Source organism: Primulina huaijiensis, chromosome 7 (assembly GCF_012295235.1).
Source record: "Primulina huaijiensis isolate GDHJ02 chromosome 7, ASM1229523v2, whole genome shotgun sequence".
NCBI lineage: Eukaryota > Viridiplantae > Streptophyta > Magnoliopsida > Lamiales > Gesneriaceae > Primulina > Primulina huaijiensis.
Genome location: NC_133312.1, coordinates 20,884,685 through 20,899,263, shown reverse-complemented (window position 1 = coordinate 20,899,263; position 14,579 = coordinate 20,884,685). Strand labels below are relative to the sequence as shown.

Genomic DNA, 14,579 nt, shown 5'->3' with positions numbered 1-14,579 from the left:
GCTTAACATGAAGTCTGGCTTAGGTCAGTAACTTCAATTTGTATACCAGAAAGATTAAGATTTGAGAAACGAGCAAATATGAAACTTCCCAGATATGTGGCAAATATTTCCTAGTATAAACCAGAAGCTGCAAAAGAATCGAGTCGATGGCCTGAACCAAAGGATGAACCTCCAGCCCTGTGCAAGCATAAAAAAAAAAAATGCACACTCCCTACGCAGGCATTATCCTGATCAGGTTCAAAGGGACTTTCTCAGCCTGAACTGCCAGTTTCCTGGCCAAACGGTCAGTACTGAGCAGATACAGACACCCCTGGTGCGTTTGTCATCAATAATCGGGATTATATAGTGAACTAATCAGTAAAGCACATGAAGAAAGGGTTTTTTATTGCGGACTACTAGTACTAATAAAGACAATATCAAATAAAGATGTTTCTCTTGAGCTGTTCAACAAACTAGCAGCCATTTCATCTAACTTACCATCTGTGCTTGAAGATAACGACTCTAATCCGCGTTCATAAGTAGCCACCAAAGATCATTATCAGGGGATCGGAAACCACATCATGGTCTGTTATGCTTTTGGAAGAAAATTCTGCAATTAATGAGATAAACCAATCAAGAAAATGAGTAAGAGGTGTTACATATAGATTCACGGAGACAGAGCAAAAATTCTAATTGTTTCTTGTTTTTTTAATCATTAACTGCTGTAGCATTAGGGCTGTATTTTCCATAGTTCTTAGCAAAATTTCATATAAGAGAAACTTCACCTTTAGGTAGTTTTAGACTTCATGTAATCTTCCGGCAAGTAGATTTCTCCTCCAGTTTCACCATGTTGTTCCCCACTGATAGTTTTTTTTGCAGCTAAGAATTCTGCACTCATAGCTTCCATGCCTTGCTGAATTGCTTCCTCTGCTGTCCCGTAACCATGCTCCTCAGCAAACTTCCTTACATCCTCAGTTATTTTCATAGAACAAAACTTAGGTCCACACATGGAGCAGAAATGGGCCACTTTAGCGCCATCAGATGGGAGGGTTTCATCATGAAATGACATGGCAGTCATTGGGTCCAGTGACAAAGCAAATTGATCCATCCACCGGAACTCAAACCTTGCCTTGCTAAGTGTGTCATCCCAAGCTTGAGCATGGGGGTGACCTTTTGCTAAATCAGCTGCATGAGCGGCTATTTTATATGCTATAACCCCGACCTTCACATCATCTCGATTAGGTAAACCAAGATGCTCTTTAGGAGTTACATAACAGAGAAGTGCTGTGCCAAGAGCCCCAATATTGGCTGCACCAATGGCTGACGTTATATGATCATATCCAGGAGCAATATCAGTGGTCAAAGGTCCAAGAGTGTAGAATGGTGCTTCATTACACCATTCCAGCTGCTTTTGCATATTCTCGGGAATCTTATGCATTGGAATATGTCCAGGGCCTTCATTCATGACCTGTATGCATGACGTATCATCTTGGGTGAAGAAAAAACACCTTAAACGAGTAATTTACAAATATGATCCGTTTGATCTATCAAACTACGATTATAAGACCCAGTATGACACTAATAATAAAGTTTGACGATAAAATAAAATATAGCTTGGGGATTACGAAAGCGTCAAGTGACCTTTCGTATTGCCAAACTACTAGTATACGTAATAAAAATTCTTCTTGTTACCTGCACATCCTTTTCCCAAGCTCTTCGGGTCAGTTCGCCCTGAGTTAAGAGTTCTGCAAACTGAGCAGTATCATTAGCATCATAAATTGATCCAGGCCTCAATCCATCACCGATTGACAATGATATATCATACTGATTACAAATGTCTAGAATCTCATCCCAATGCTCATATGCAAAGTTCTCTTTGTGATAAGTTAGGCACCATTTTGCATGAATGGACCCTCCGCGAGAAACAATTCCAGTCATCCTCTTAGCTGTTAGTGGGATGTACCGGAGTAAAACTCCAGCATGAATCGTAAAGTAATCAACACCTTGTTCGGCTTGTTCAATTAGCGTGTCCCTGAAAATTTCCCAGCTAAGATTCTCAGCGATCCCGTTAACCTTTTCGAGAGCTTGATAGATGGGAACAGTTCCCACCGGTACAGCAGAGTTGCGTAAGATCCATTCACGAGTTTCATGGATGTGACGTCCAGTTGAAAGATCCATAATGGTATCAGCACCCCACATTGTTGCCCATTGAAGCTTGTGAACCTCTTCCTCAATGGAACTTACAACAGCAGAGTTTCCAATATTAGCATTTACTTTCACCAAGAAATTGCGTCCAACTATCATCGGCTCCAACTCTAAGTGCTTCTTGTTTGAGGGAATGATTGCACGGCCACGAGCAACCTCTGATCTCACATATTCTGGGTTGAGCTTTTCACGAGCGGCACAGAATGCCATCTCCTCAGTAATGATACCTTGCTTGGCGTAGTACATCTGAGTAAACCTTGGTCCACCCAATTTCTCTCTTCTGTCAATCCACTCCTTCCTCAATTTTGGGAGTCCTGTTCAACAAACCGTTTCCATATATTTTTTAGCATCTGAACTGAAAAACCAAAAAATGACCAGGATATTCACAAAAACTTTATATGAAGTTTAAAAATTCAATAATATATGCAGCATGCATGAGTCTATCAGTGTCATACACCTGAGCAATCTCAAACACCTACGCAATCACGACAGTAAAGTAAAAGTGAGAACAAGGACAATTCCGAACAAATTGGAAAAAATTTGTGAAAAATAACACAAGCGCTTACCAAGATGTGGGTTGATGTTCTGCGGACCACTGGTGTCATAGGTGTCAAAAGGTGGGTTTTCACCTGATAGATGGATGCGTCGGAATGGAATTCTAAGCAAATGACCAGATTGTTCATGTACGACTTCCCTGGAAAAGAAGTATCACTACCTTAGACATGTTTCAACAAAGAGGAAAAGATTTGCTAACTTTAGTTAAGCTCGAAATTATCAAGTACAGTTGCAACCATACGAGTTACAATGGAAGAAATGATATTTTAGAGAAAAACTCACACATGTTCTTTCGAGCTTTTAGGGAAGCATTCTTCAAAGGATGGAAGCGGAAGAAAGTTAGGAGCACTAGGATCTTCCGTGTGCTTCCGTTGCTTAATCTTTTCTTTATTGGTTGCAGGAGGAGGATCAAAGGTTAATGTAGCTTTGGGGCCTGCAAAGGAAGAGGAATCGATATCCTTTCTGTGTAAGCTAGTCACCCGTCCATTCACATCAATCCCACGGAAGAAGGAGCTGTTCAGAAATTTCAGGGAAGTCGAATGATTTCTGTTGTTGCACACCACTGATGCCAGACTAGTTTGCATCGATGCCATCTCTGTTTTAGAAAAAAAAACATAACAAGATTGCCTTTTATCAAACCGGTATATATATAAAAAAGCAGTTAACGCTAAACATCAATCATGAACACTGTTCCATCCATAAAAAAATTTCATACCATTATCAAGTAGCATGATAAAAAATTGCAACCATGGCAACGAGTGCCTAAGGATGCATATAAACATGAAAATAGACTCCAATAAGATCTGAAATCCATTTTGACATGTTCCTGAATAAAACCCTTTCACCATGCCAAATCACAACCAATATTTTCAAGGTAAAAATGTTGCGCGTATCTAAAGCTTCTTCCTTTTCAATCTTCATGCGAAACCTTGAGCCCAATGATAAGGGAGACGTGAGAATTTTACAGGTAATTATTGATCAATCCGCTATTATCCAAGAATTCACCCAGGATATCAATCTAACGCTCAAAGCATGACTAGATCTTCAAACCCATCAAATAAATGAAACATAATCTTCATAAAAAGAAAAAAAAGAAGCAATAAACACCACCCCCATGCATTCAAAAATTTTATGCTGCACACTCAGTAAACTCGAAATCCAGAAATAGCAGCCAAACAAACAGCATGCAGAAATATTTATCAATAAACTAAAATTTACAACCTTTTAAACCATGATTTCTAAGCCGGATCGTCAAAATACAGAAGAAAGAGGAAAAAGAAACACAAACCTTAGCTGGTGATTATAACCGAGAGGGACGCCTCGCTATGTGTGAAGCAAAATGAAGGAGTGTGAGCAGATTCAATCTACACGGGTTTTTATATATCCGAGAAAAAGTTACTAAAAAGTGGACTGATTCAGATTTTCTCTAACAAAATTGGAGCTTTTTGTCACAAATATCTCTTGCAAAACGACGAAAAATGGGAAAAAAATATCATCTCTATTCTCTACACCTCACCAATAAATCATTATTTATTGCTATATTTTATATGAGGTAGTTGAATAGTCTTTAATGCAAAAGCCTCTAGTAAATTGGAGGATATTAAAATCAATAAATAAATTGGAGGATATTATATTATATTATATCATAAAAATGGAGGATATTATTTATACTTTTACATCTTTTGAATTTTTTTTATAAATTTATCTAATTATTTCNCTTGAGTTTCGAAGAGTTCTCTAACGTTTGTTGATGACTTATGTTATGATTCAATAAGTTTCTTTTTGAGTTCGTAGAAACGAAAGAAACACACTTAAATTCAATCATAAATCGTTCGATAACGATTTCAAATGACTGCATAAAAAACCAAGAATCGAAATCAGATAATCCAATTTAGAACCATGGTGCTAAATTCGAACCAAAACTATAAGAGTATGTCTCTTATGAGACGGTCTCACGAATCTTTATCTGGGAGACGGGTCAACCCCTCCGATATTCACAATAAAAAGTAAAATTCTTAGCATAAAAATAATAGGGGAAGTTGGTGAAAAATCCCCAGTCAAAATATTTCTTTGGGTTCACTCCCTACCCACAAAATTGTGGTACTATGTCATACAAAATATGGTACACTTCATGTGAAAATGTGGTACTAAAAAAGTACCCAGGGACTGAACACAACAAAAATCGACGGCTGAGGACTGAAGACCAATTTTCCTAAAATAATACTTTTTCATAAATGATCCAAATAAAATATAAATATCACAAAATCGTCTCATATGAGTTTTTGTCAAAGTGTAGAATGTATGAACTTGTAATATTGGTCCTAAAATATTGGAAGGATAGGGTGAGATTTGAGAAAATAGTAATTAACGGGACTAAAATGAAATACTATAATTTTGTTTGGACTTTGTTGTTGACTGGATTTCGTAAATCCATTTAAACCACCGAGGAGGAAAAGGAAAACCCCTACCTCCGCCTTGCCGCCGCCGCACGACGCTATCCCAACGAGCTAGAGAGTCTTACATTAGTGAAATCGAAGTATGGATTGCGGGGAGAAGGAGGGAAAGTACGATAGCTACGTTGTGGTTCACAATATTTCGAAAAGGCACAACGTAGGGACGCTAGCTCGCAGCGCCACTGCGTTTGGCGTGGCGGAGATGATATTGGTTGGGCGGAGGGATTTCAACGCGTTTGGAAGCCATGGGTCCACGCCACACGTCCGCTTCCGCCACTTCCAATCTCTGACTCTGGCCCGCGCGTTTCTCAAGGTTTTCTCATACTTCCATTAGAATATCTGTATGTTTTTTGTCAACATGTCATCTAAAACATACGTCTCTGTGCTGCATTTTTTTCTGAAGCCTAAACCAACGAAAAGAAAAATATTTTTCCTCCTTTTGATTTGCATAAGGTGTTTTTTAGACCATGAATCGTCCGTTTCCTACATGTAAATTGAAATTTTTTCCATGTTAGACTTTAACGATTTTAAATAACGAAGAAATTAATGTCAAGCCCCAGGAACTGGGCCTGCAGTTTCCGAGGCATCTCAATTCAAACACTGCCGAAAATTGGATGTTCAAAGCTTGTAATATTGTTAAAAGGGTGTTTGAAAATTGGATGTTCGAAGCTTGTAATTTTGTTAAAAGTTCCTTTTAACATCATATCGAACTCATATCGCAATGTCAATATTTTATTTGATTTTTTCTGCTATGAAACCTAGTCGTTTGTGTTTGCCCGGGACAAATAAAAGTTTTACTTATAACTTGTGCAGTTGAAACTATATATCTCCTTTTGGGTTTTTTTCATACATCATATTGCGATTTCACCACGAGCGGCAGCGTACTTTGAAAATTTGAGTTGTGGTTTGTTATTTTTATAGGAATTGCTGATCTTTGATTGCTAAAAAATCGCTGAGTGAATTCTCTGTTTAAAAGATTTTTTCCTGCTTGTCTTCGTATGGAAGCAACACTTCAATGCTTTTGGTTTATAGCTTTAATTTCACTTCAAGAAGTTAATTTGGTGTTCTTTCACTGTTGTCTACACTAGATCATGAAGAGTGCTATTAGCCAAAATCTTGAATACATGCTTGTTATTCTTGTTCAATGGCAAGTGTTTAGAGTTCTCTGCCTTCAATGAGTAAAGGTGTTATTTCCTGAGCTGATAGATTGGCATATAATTTTTGAGTTGAATAGGAAAGGGATTGTGATATATGTGGTGTGGAGATAACAGAAAATGCTGTAGCTGTGAATGAACATCCTTTCAGAAAGAGCACTGCTTTTCTACTTGGCAACGAGGTGAGACACTGATAAAAAATTCCCTTTTCAAAATCATAATTTTTGTGATTAGCTGAGGTTGGATGTATTAAACGTAATATAAACTTCCTCAAAGTATGATTTTGCATGTTCGTGAAATCATCTTTTTCTGGTAAACTTACCGGTTGGTTCTTTTGATCTTGTTTATTTATTAGCATATATTTTTAAAATTTCTCATTTTTTGCAGGGAACAGGGCTTTCTGATAAGGAATGTGAGATATGTGACTTTTTTATTTATATTCCCCAATATGGAGGTGGCACTGCTTCATTGAATGTTACTGTTGCAGCTTCTATTGTTTTGCATCATTTCGCAGGTACGAGATTCCCATGACTGTTTAATTTTTTGTGCATCGCACCAACATGTGTTACAGTATTAGCACATTCATCCTGATTGATGATGCCTAGAAAAGGGGATTCACGTTTTTTTAAAATAAATCTTTGTTATTTTTCTGTCATTTTACTCTACCAGTTCATTTGGTGAGAATATGGTGGTCATGTGATAGGTGCATGACTCGTAAAAGTCATATAGGGCTGGCTTCTATACATTCAAGTTGACAACCTCTTTGATAAGCTGAACAATACATGTGTAAAACAATTTGCACTAAAAGGGTCCAAATTTTAAGCTCTAGGCAGTTTGATTTATTGATTCAATGCTCTATTGCTATAATTGCAAAGACTTTATTTGATTTTTGTTGCCGACCTTTTCCTTCTCATCAAATTAAAAATCCCATCACTTCGGGAATAAGAAACCAATTAAATTGAAGTATTGATTTTTGGAAAAATATTTCAGTTTGGGCAGGATTCTCTGAGCGAACACGTGAAGGCAGCAAGTTTCTTGTTGCTGATAAACCTTTTAAGCAAACAAAGAAAAATTTCTGCGGTGAAACAGCAGAATCTGTTGCTGAGGAGCGAAAACTAAGGAAAGAAAATTATTCGAATGGCTTTTTTGACCAGAGTGTAAAAGATGAAGCACCTTCCAATCTTTTGGATGCATTGTTTGCTTCATAGTAGAGGAAAGGCAAACTCGGAATCGTTATTTGGTGGCTCTCTGGAATTTGTGCCAGTATCTTGCCATCTTCCGAGGAACTGAAGAGGCACAGAAGTCTGCAGTAGCTTTTGGTAATCATCTGAAGAAAGCCTGTGTATTTATTTTAGCTGAGAATCCCAGGAATTTTCATCAGTCAATGAAATGATTCAATCAAATCTCGTGTCGCATGCTCTTCAGAGTATGATTAGGCAATTCGATTATTTCCTAGAGTACGTGAAAATCGGTTTAAGGTAAAATGGTGTTAACTTTGTAACTTTATTACAGCGTTGGAAACTTGAAAAATTGCTGGAAAACTAGCTCATTGTGTGAAAGCTAAAAACATTGTTGAGTGAGTTCTCAACATATGAATTTCTTTATTTGAAGGCGTCATAGTTTGACTTCTATTCTTAGTATCTAATACATTTATATATCCCTTAATTAATTGGTAGAAGTTAAGACTCTTGGTTCAACAACTGCTTATTATTATTATCTGATCCTTGCCTCATTATTGCATCGCTTCTTTTTCTCTCTCTATATTTTTTAGTAATTCTAAGTCCATATATCATTTTCACACACACATTTTCAATCTCCTTTTTGACTTCTTTATATTGTTGGGACCAAATAGAGTAACAATCTCTGGCGTGTAGTAGTTTCCTATTTCAAACCTGCAGCTGGCAAAGGTCTAAACTACTATAAAGCACGGAGATGGAAGGGAGTCTTAACCATTTGCCAGTTGCTTTTGCTCGAATGTCAAGTAGTTTGAACATTAAGTCGAGGGTTAGCTGGCGTAATTTTTCTTAAGGTTCGAATAGTCGTCGAGCCATCCGATTTGATTTGCAATACATAGTACAATTTATTTTTCTATTTTCTCCATCAAAGTATGATTTGACAATCATTTCCATACCCTCTAATCTCAAGTGGATGCTTGGAAAAATCTAGCTTCTCAAGTTTGAGTAACTGGAAATGCTACTGAGTCAAGTTGAACTCAAATTCATAATTTGAGAAAGTTCAAGTGGGATCGCTTGATTTAGAGTCGATTTGGCTACATAAGCCAATTGATTAAAAGTTTTTTTTTAAAATGTTATTCTTAAAAAATATGTATTGTTTGATTACAAAAGTTGTTTTAATTGTTTTTGTAGAAATTATATATAATTTCTGGCTTCTAGGCTTCTATTTTTTGTATTTACAAATAAAAACAAAATCGCTTTTTAACATTTATTCAAACGTCAAAAACGCTTTTACTTCACTTTAAAAAGCTGAGCTTATTATACAACTTCCTATATCGAAATCGACCCTTGATTCTTTCCATGATGTACCAGGAATGTTGTTTTAGGTGTGTACACTTACTTTGTTGTAAACCTTAGATCCCGTGAAATACAAACTTTATGGCAATCCGCAGTAATTTAAGGGCTACGGTTTGTCTCAATTACGATGAGTCTATAGTAGAAGGGTTCGCCTAGATTTAGGAACAAACTGAACAGGTGAAAATCATGCATCTCATATATCTTTCAATCAAATATTGACAAAGATTCCAAAGAAGTCTAACCTTTAAAAAAGACAAAAACAAAAAAAAGAAGGAAGATAAAGAAAGAAAGAAGAAAGGAAAGAAAGGTATCCAATGTTTTTTTTGAAATATGGACATTTCCATGAACCCTTTTTTAACTCTTCAAAATATCAACAGATTTCTTGATTCCGGTTCATGAACAAACTCCATTTCATGAAAAACTCGGTGCCACTCGAACGCGGAAATGATGATGGAACTAATTGAATGATGTTCGGACAATTTCTTTTTATTATTAAATTGATATTATAGGGTTGGCTAGTCATTGAAAACTTGCTTCTTTTCCATTTTGCATATTCTTGATTCCAACTGGACTAACATAAAGTCGTGTTTCACAGGTGGGAGTTGTTGGCATGCATTGTCGTCATGAAAAAGAAGTTGAATAATAAAAGCCTCAATTTGTCAAACACTAACTCAGTTTTTTGGAGCAGTTGAGATTGTTCTTTTGTCAGTATATCCACTTTTCTATCACAATCTCCACCATTTTCCATGATCAAAACCTACCTCTTGATATCGAATTCTTAATATAATCCATCAGTTTTCACCAAGCAAGAGCTAACAATTTTCATCATCTATACCATGCAATCAAGAAAATTTACCAAATCTTCATGCAGCAAAGAGTTAACTTACATGCTGTATGCTCTCAGCAGGAGGTTTAAGCGCTTATGGTGGAAAATAAGGTGGACCGCATGGCGGCATCCAAGGCCTAAACTTGTGATCAGAAGGCTAGGCAAGTTTAGTTCGAATAGGCAGCGAAGAGAAACAACAGATACAGCTGAATCTGTACTCCATCAAAAAGCTCAAAGGCCTATTCGTCTTGCTTCCTTCAATGCTGCTTTGTTCTCTCTTGCTCCAGCTGTACAAAAGTCTGAAAAATTAGTTAATTTCATTCATGAAGAGAAGATTGATAATCCATTTATTCCGGCAAGAAGTCATCCAAGAGGGATACTCAAACAATCCCCAATTCATCCCATATCAAATGGAGTATCAGGAAACATTCCCAAAGAGAATATGCATATTAAATCAAAGTCAAAGGTTTCGATTAACTTACCAGAGAATGAGATCTCTTTAGCACAAAATAAGGTTCTCAACATCGTTGAGGATTCTTCGTTTAGTTTTAACAACAGCCTCGCTGCAATGAGGTCTCCTATATGCTTCCCGGCAAGCATGACTCATTGGTTGAATGATGCAAGTCTATGTGGAAGTAGAACCATTTTCGATGTGCTTAAAGAAGTCGATGCTGATGTTTTGGCTCTACAAGATGTGAAGGCTGATGAAGAAAACGATATGAGGCCGTTATCTGATTTGGCTCGTGCTTTGGGGATGAATTACGTGTTCGCTGAGAGCTGGGCTCCTGAGTATGGCAATGCTGTTCTGTCAAAATGGCCTATCAAGAGGTGGAAAGTTCAGAGAATCTATGATGACAAAGATTTCAGGTTTCTTTGACTTTTCAAGAAATTATTCTTAATTTTCTTGAAACTTGATCGTCTTGCACCACGTTTTTACCTTTTCCTTGGATATAGAAGTGCATTTTTATATTCGTGGGAAATCAATGATTGCCATACTATCATCCTCTGTGACAGCTTGTGTGACATAGCAATCAAAAAGTCGTGTTTGGGTTGTCGAGTTTGAGAGATCTGAGTTATACCATTACCACAAGTCAGAGTGTCAAATATTACAACATTAACACGAAGATGGAATAAAATAGTGCTAATCTAGATCAACAATATTAGAATTTTACATGATAAGAAAGATACCATCTGCAGACTAATGCATGACATGTTTGATGCAGGAATGTGGTGAAGGCAACTATTGATGTACCGTGGACAGGGGAGCTAAACGTTTACTGCACACAACTCGATCACTTGGACGAAAACTGGAGGATGAAACAAATAAATGCAATAATACAATCGAACGAGCAACCCCATGTATTGGTTGGAGGACTCAACTCTCTTGATGCATCAGATTATTCAGTACAAAGATGGACTGACATAGTAAAGGTCGAAATCAATTACTTGATTCCAACATTTACTCTTATCATTTGTAAGTGAAACATTACAATTTCTTGATTTTAAATCTTTTCACAGTACTATGAAGAAATAGGTAAACCAACTCCAAAAGTAGAGGTAACGAATTTCTTGAAGGACAGAGAATATACAGATGCCAAGAATTTCCCAGGGGAATGTGAGCCAGTAGTCATGATTGCCAAAGGCCAAAGTACTTAAAAAATTCTCTCTCTCACAACATTTCATCTTTAATAGAACCAAAAAATCTCATAAGACAATTTTTTTTTAATCCGTTTGAAGCAGATGTACAAGGGACTTGCAAGTACGGTACTCGGGTCGATTACATATTGGGATCCAAATGCTTGCCTTACATGTTTGTACCTGGATCATACTCTGTAATTTCATCCAAAGGAACTTCAGATCATCACATAGTAAAAGTTGATATCATGAAAGTTGAAGATTCAGCCACAAAGCTGAAAACAAGTCGGAAAAAACTTAAACAAGGAGCTGTGAGGATAACTCATTCGTGTTATTCAAAGGAAATTTGGAAGTCTCCCTCTTAGGATTCTGTTTTTCATATCCATCTTCTGTTGGATTTTTATGAAATAGATTGAATTATTGCAAGTTACGTATAACAATTCATTTATGCTGATGCCTATAATTTAGCATGAATTCAAATTTCATTTATTATTCGGTCTTCATGCTAAGATGTCGATCTCATCAGTATGCTATACATTTCCTATATATTTTTTAGTAGTCTCTTGTGACACGGTTATCTGTAAGACAGTCAACCTGCTCATATTTATAATAATAAGTAATATTTTTGACATAAAAATATTTTTTCATGGTTGACTCAAATAAGATATTTGTCTCATAAAATTGACTCATGATAGTGTGATACCGTCTCACAAAAATTTTTGTGTAAATACTTTGCATGTCTTCTATACTAGCAACCGAATCACATACATTGCATTTAAAAAAATTAACGAAAAATCCGAGACATACATACATGGTTAGTTTTTATTTAAGGTGAAATATTCAATTTAGAGGGAAAATTGAATAAGTTGGGAATGTATTGTAATAAATTTGCCTAAAAACTATAGGAATATTTAAGAAATTTTAAAAAAAATATTTCTCCAACCCCCCACAAATTAATTAATTTAGGGAATTGAATTTTAATTAATAACTAGCCGTGTTATATAACTTGTATTAGGCGGTGGTTATTTTTTTTTATCCTTCTATTAGGTGGAATATTCAATTTAGATGGAAAATTAAATAAAAAGTGGGAAGGTTTCATTAAATTTGTAATAAATTTTGTCTAAAAAAAATATATGGGGATATTTATGAAATTTTAAAAAAGATTTCTCCAACACCCCACAAATTAATATAATTAGGGGTTTAACTGTAATTAATAAGTAGTCGTGTTAAAAGAACCTGTATAAAATGATGTATGCATTAGACCAAACATAATATTTATTAAAACATACATTTTATCTTTACCGGACACTATAATTTATCATTGCTAATTATTTTGATCCATAAGATATGATAAATGTGAGATATATACGACAAAATTAATCCTACCATAAAAATTTTTATTTTTCATTGTTATCAAGACCTTGTACTTGCACGTCTCAATACTTAAATTATGCTATATATATATATCTGCGTGTGTGTATGTGTATATGTATCTATATATGTATGTATACAATTAACATTTCACATTAACTTAAATGCATTTAAAAAAATAAATAAACAAAGAGATACCAANTACTGTCAAAACAAAATAAACCATTGTTTTCAACTATGTTTCTCAAAACATAATTGGTCTGAAATAGAAGATCTAAAGAAATAGATATTAAACTCACTCTTTTTTAAGATTTGTTTAACCAAAGAGTTTCTAGCAAAACTGAAGAAAAATATCGATTTCTTTGGATTCTCCACTAACTTGTCAGTTATAAAAACCCTCTCATCTATTATTATCCCTAGAATTGTACCCATAGCACCGAACATATCTTTAGTTGCGTCCTCAGCTTCTAGGAGAGGATCATCTGACATTTCCGATCCAATGAAATTATGTATTAGAATGCATGCCATGATAATTCAGTTTTGAACTTTCAATGGGAAAAATTATTGACTTCGCAAGATGGCCCATCACCTTTTCAATAATACAAATGCTCTTTCTATTACATTCCGCGCAGAGCAATTCTTTGCATTGAAGAATTCCTTGTAATTTTGTGGACCAATGGAACCATTGCCCCATGCATCCTTGTGGTATCGCACTTTCTTATATGGCTTCAGAAAACCTTCTACATTGCTATATCCGTTGTTACACATGTAGTATTGACTTGTCATTTTTGTTATGAAATGAAGAAAATGATTTTAAGTAAAGAAAAAGACAATATTTATGTTCGATGTACTATTTGCGTTGTAAAAGTGAGTAAAAAATGTACATATGATCTCTCGGTAATTTAAACCTTTTTGTCGATGAATTGTATCTCAAAGTACCATAGCATCTGCAGCCGATCCTTCGCAACCAGTTATGCATAAATGAATCTCATTTCTCGATCACAAACTCTTAAGATATTTTTTTGTGGTATCTTTTCTTGTTCTGTATTTGGGTTTTTGTTGTTTAGACAAATGCACATTTATATATGTCCCATCTAAAGCTCCAAGACAACCCTACATACAATAGATATCGGTTACTTTCAAAAACATGTTTGCTATCATATATCCACAATGATGTTCAAAACATGAATAAACATACCTTAAATCATTTCCATGTTTCGTTAGTATAACTTTCATCAACAGGAACAGGCTTCACGAGAAGTATTGGATAAAATTTTAAGATTGATTTCAGAATTTCGTGAAAATGAGTGCTGACAGTGTGACCACTATGCATATCTTCACGACGTATGATTCTATTTTTTTATGATGGCCTAGTATAGACAAGAACAAAGCCATCTTGTCCCTGACCCGACATAACTAGATTCTGTAAGTCCTCCAACATGTGTGATCAAGTAACATAGTCGTGCAAATGCATTACGATTCATCTTCAAGTTGACAATACATTGTGTATCTCCAAATTTAGTAATCCTATGCAAGTGATTTATTTGGGAATGAATTCTTCCTATAATATTGTATGAGATGTCTTCTGAAGGAAAACTAGGTTTCCGACGTAGTACGTAATTTGTATATACTCATATTAAAACAATATAAAACACAAATGCACGCATCAGTATTTGGTGTAACACTAGCAACATTTGGATGTCCCGATCTTGATTGTCCATGATATAACAACTCCTGCCACACTATAATAAAGACTTTACATCATGTTAATTGCATTGACTACGCAACAATAATCACCAAATCAGCATAATAAATAAACTTTGTTAGTGTTGCAATCTAAAAAACAATCTAAATTCGTTTTTAGACAAAG

The 14,579-nt window shown here is 35.5% G+C and overlaps 3 protein-coding genes across 4 annotated transcripts; 2 read left to right on the top strand and 1 right to left on the bottom strand.

Moving 5' to 3' along the window:
• Window positions 1–24: 24 nt before the first annotated feature.
• On the bottom strand, window positions 25–4,223 carry LOC140980522 (phosphomethylpyrimidine synthase, chloroplastic). Of its 2 annotated transcripts, XR_012175964.1 has the most exons (7): window positions 4,028–4,223; window positions 3,022–3,334; window positions 2,751–2,878; window positions 1,672–2,498; window positions 765–1,447; window positions 478–589; window positions 25–310 (listed from the first exon to the last, which is right to left on the bottom strand). XR_012175964.1 is itself a non-coding variant. In XM_073446397.1 (6 exons), the coding sequence occupies exons 2-5, from the start codon at window positions 3,330–3,332 to the stop codon at window positions 767–769; spliced, it is 1,947 nt and encodes a 648-aa protein (XP_073302498.1). In that variant the 5' UTR covers window positions 3,333–3,334; window positions 4,028–4,223; the 3' UTR covers window positions 359–589; window positions 765–766. The 2 variants fall into 2 exon arrangements, 1 of the variants encoding a protein (XP_073302498.1); XM_073446397.1 differs by lacking the exon at window positions 25–310 and having other exon boundaries at window positions 359–589.
• Window positions 4,224–5,158: 935 nt separating this feature from the next.
• LOC140980524 (uncharacterized) lies at window positions 5,159–8,003 on the top strand. Its single transcript, XM_073446400.1, has 4 exons — window positions 5,159–5,505; window positions 6,427–6,528; window positions 6,734–6,860; window positions 7,337–8,003. Exons 1-4 carry the CDS (start codon window positions 5,278–5,280, stop codon window positions 7,552–7,554), a joined length of 675 nt encoding a protein of 224 aa, XP_073302501.1. The 5' UTR covers window positions 5,159–5,277; the 3' UTR covers window positions 7,555–8,003.
• A 1,358-nt stretch (window positions 8,004–9,361) lies between these two features.
• On the top strand, window positions 9,362–11,854 carry LOC140980523 (uncharacterized). The gene is made up of 4 exons (XM_073446398.1): window positions 9,362–10,570; window positions 10,927–11,134; window positions 11,222–11,351; window positions 11,444–11,854. The coding sequence occupies exons 1-4, from the start codon at window positions 9,714–9,716 to the stop codon at window positions 11,701–11,703; spliced, it is 1,455 nt and encodes a 484-aa protein (XP_073302499.1). The 5' UTR covers window positions 9,362–9,713; the 3' UTR covers window positions 11,704–11,854.
• Window positions 11,855–14,579: the final 2,725 nt, after the last annotated feature.

Coding starts and splice junctions, on each gene's coding strand:
- LOC140980522 (XM_073446397.1), bottom strand. CDS start 3,332: ATGGCATCGATGCAAACTAGTCTGGCATCAGTGGTGTGCAACAACAGA. Junction 2,879..3,021: donor AAAAGCTCGAAAGAACATGT/GTGAGTTTTTCT, acceptor CTTCTTTTCCAG/GGAAGTCGTACATGAACAAT. Junction 1,448..1,671: donor CTTGGGAAAAGGATGTGCAG/GTAACAAGAAGA, acceptor TCATGCATACAG/GTCATGAATGAAGGCCCTGG.
- LOC140980524 (XM_073446400.1), top strand. CDS start 5,278: ATGGATTGCGGGGAGAAGGAGGGAAAGTACGATAGCTACGTTGTGGTT. Junction 5,506..6,426: donor TGGCCCGCGCGTTTCTCAAG/GTTTTCTCATAC, acceptor TGAGTTGAATAG/GAAAGGGATTGTGATATATG. Junction 6,861..7,336: donor TGTTTTGCATCATTTCGCAG/GTACGAGATTCC, acceptor AAAATATTTCAG/TTTGGGCAGGATTCTCTGAG.
- LOC140980523 (XM_073446398.1), top strand. CDS start 9,714: ATGCAATCAAGAAAATTTACCAAATCTTCATGCAGCAAAGAGTTAACT. Junction 10,571..10,926: donor TATGATGACAAAGATTTCAG/GTTTCTTTGACT, acceptor TGTTTGATGCAG/GAATGTGGTGAAGGCAACTA. Junction 11,352..11,443: donor CATGATTGCCAAAGGCCAAA/GTACTTAAAAAA, acceptor CGTTTGAAGCAG/ATGTACAAGGGACTTGCAAG.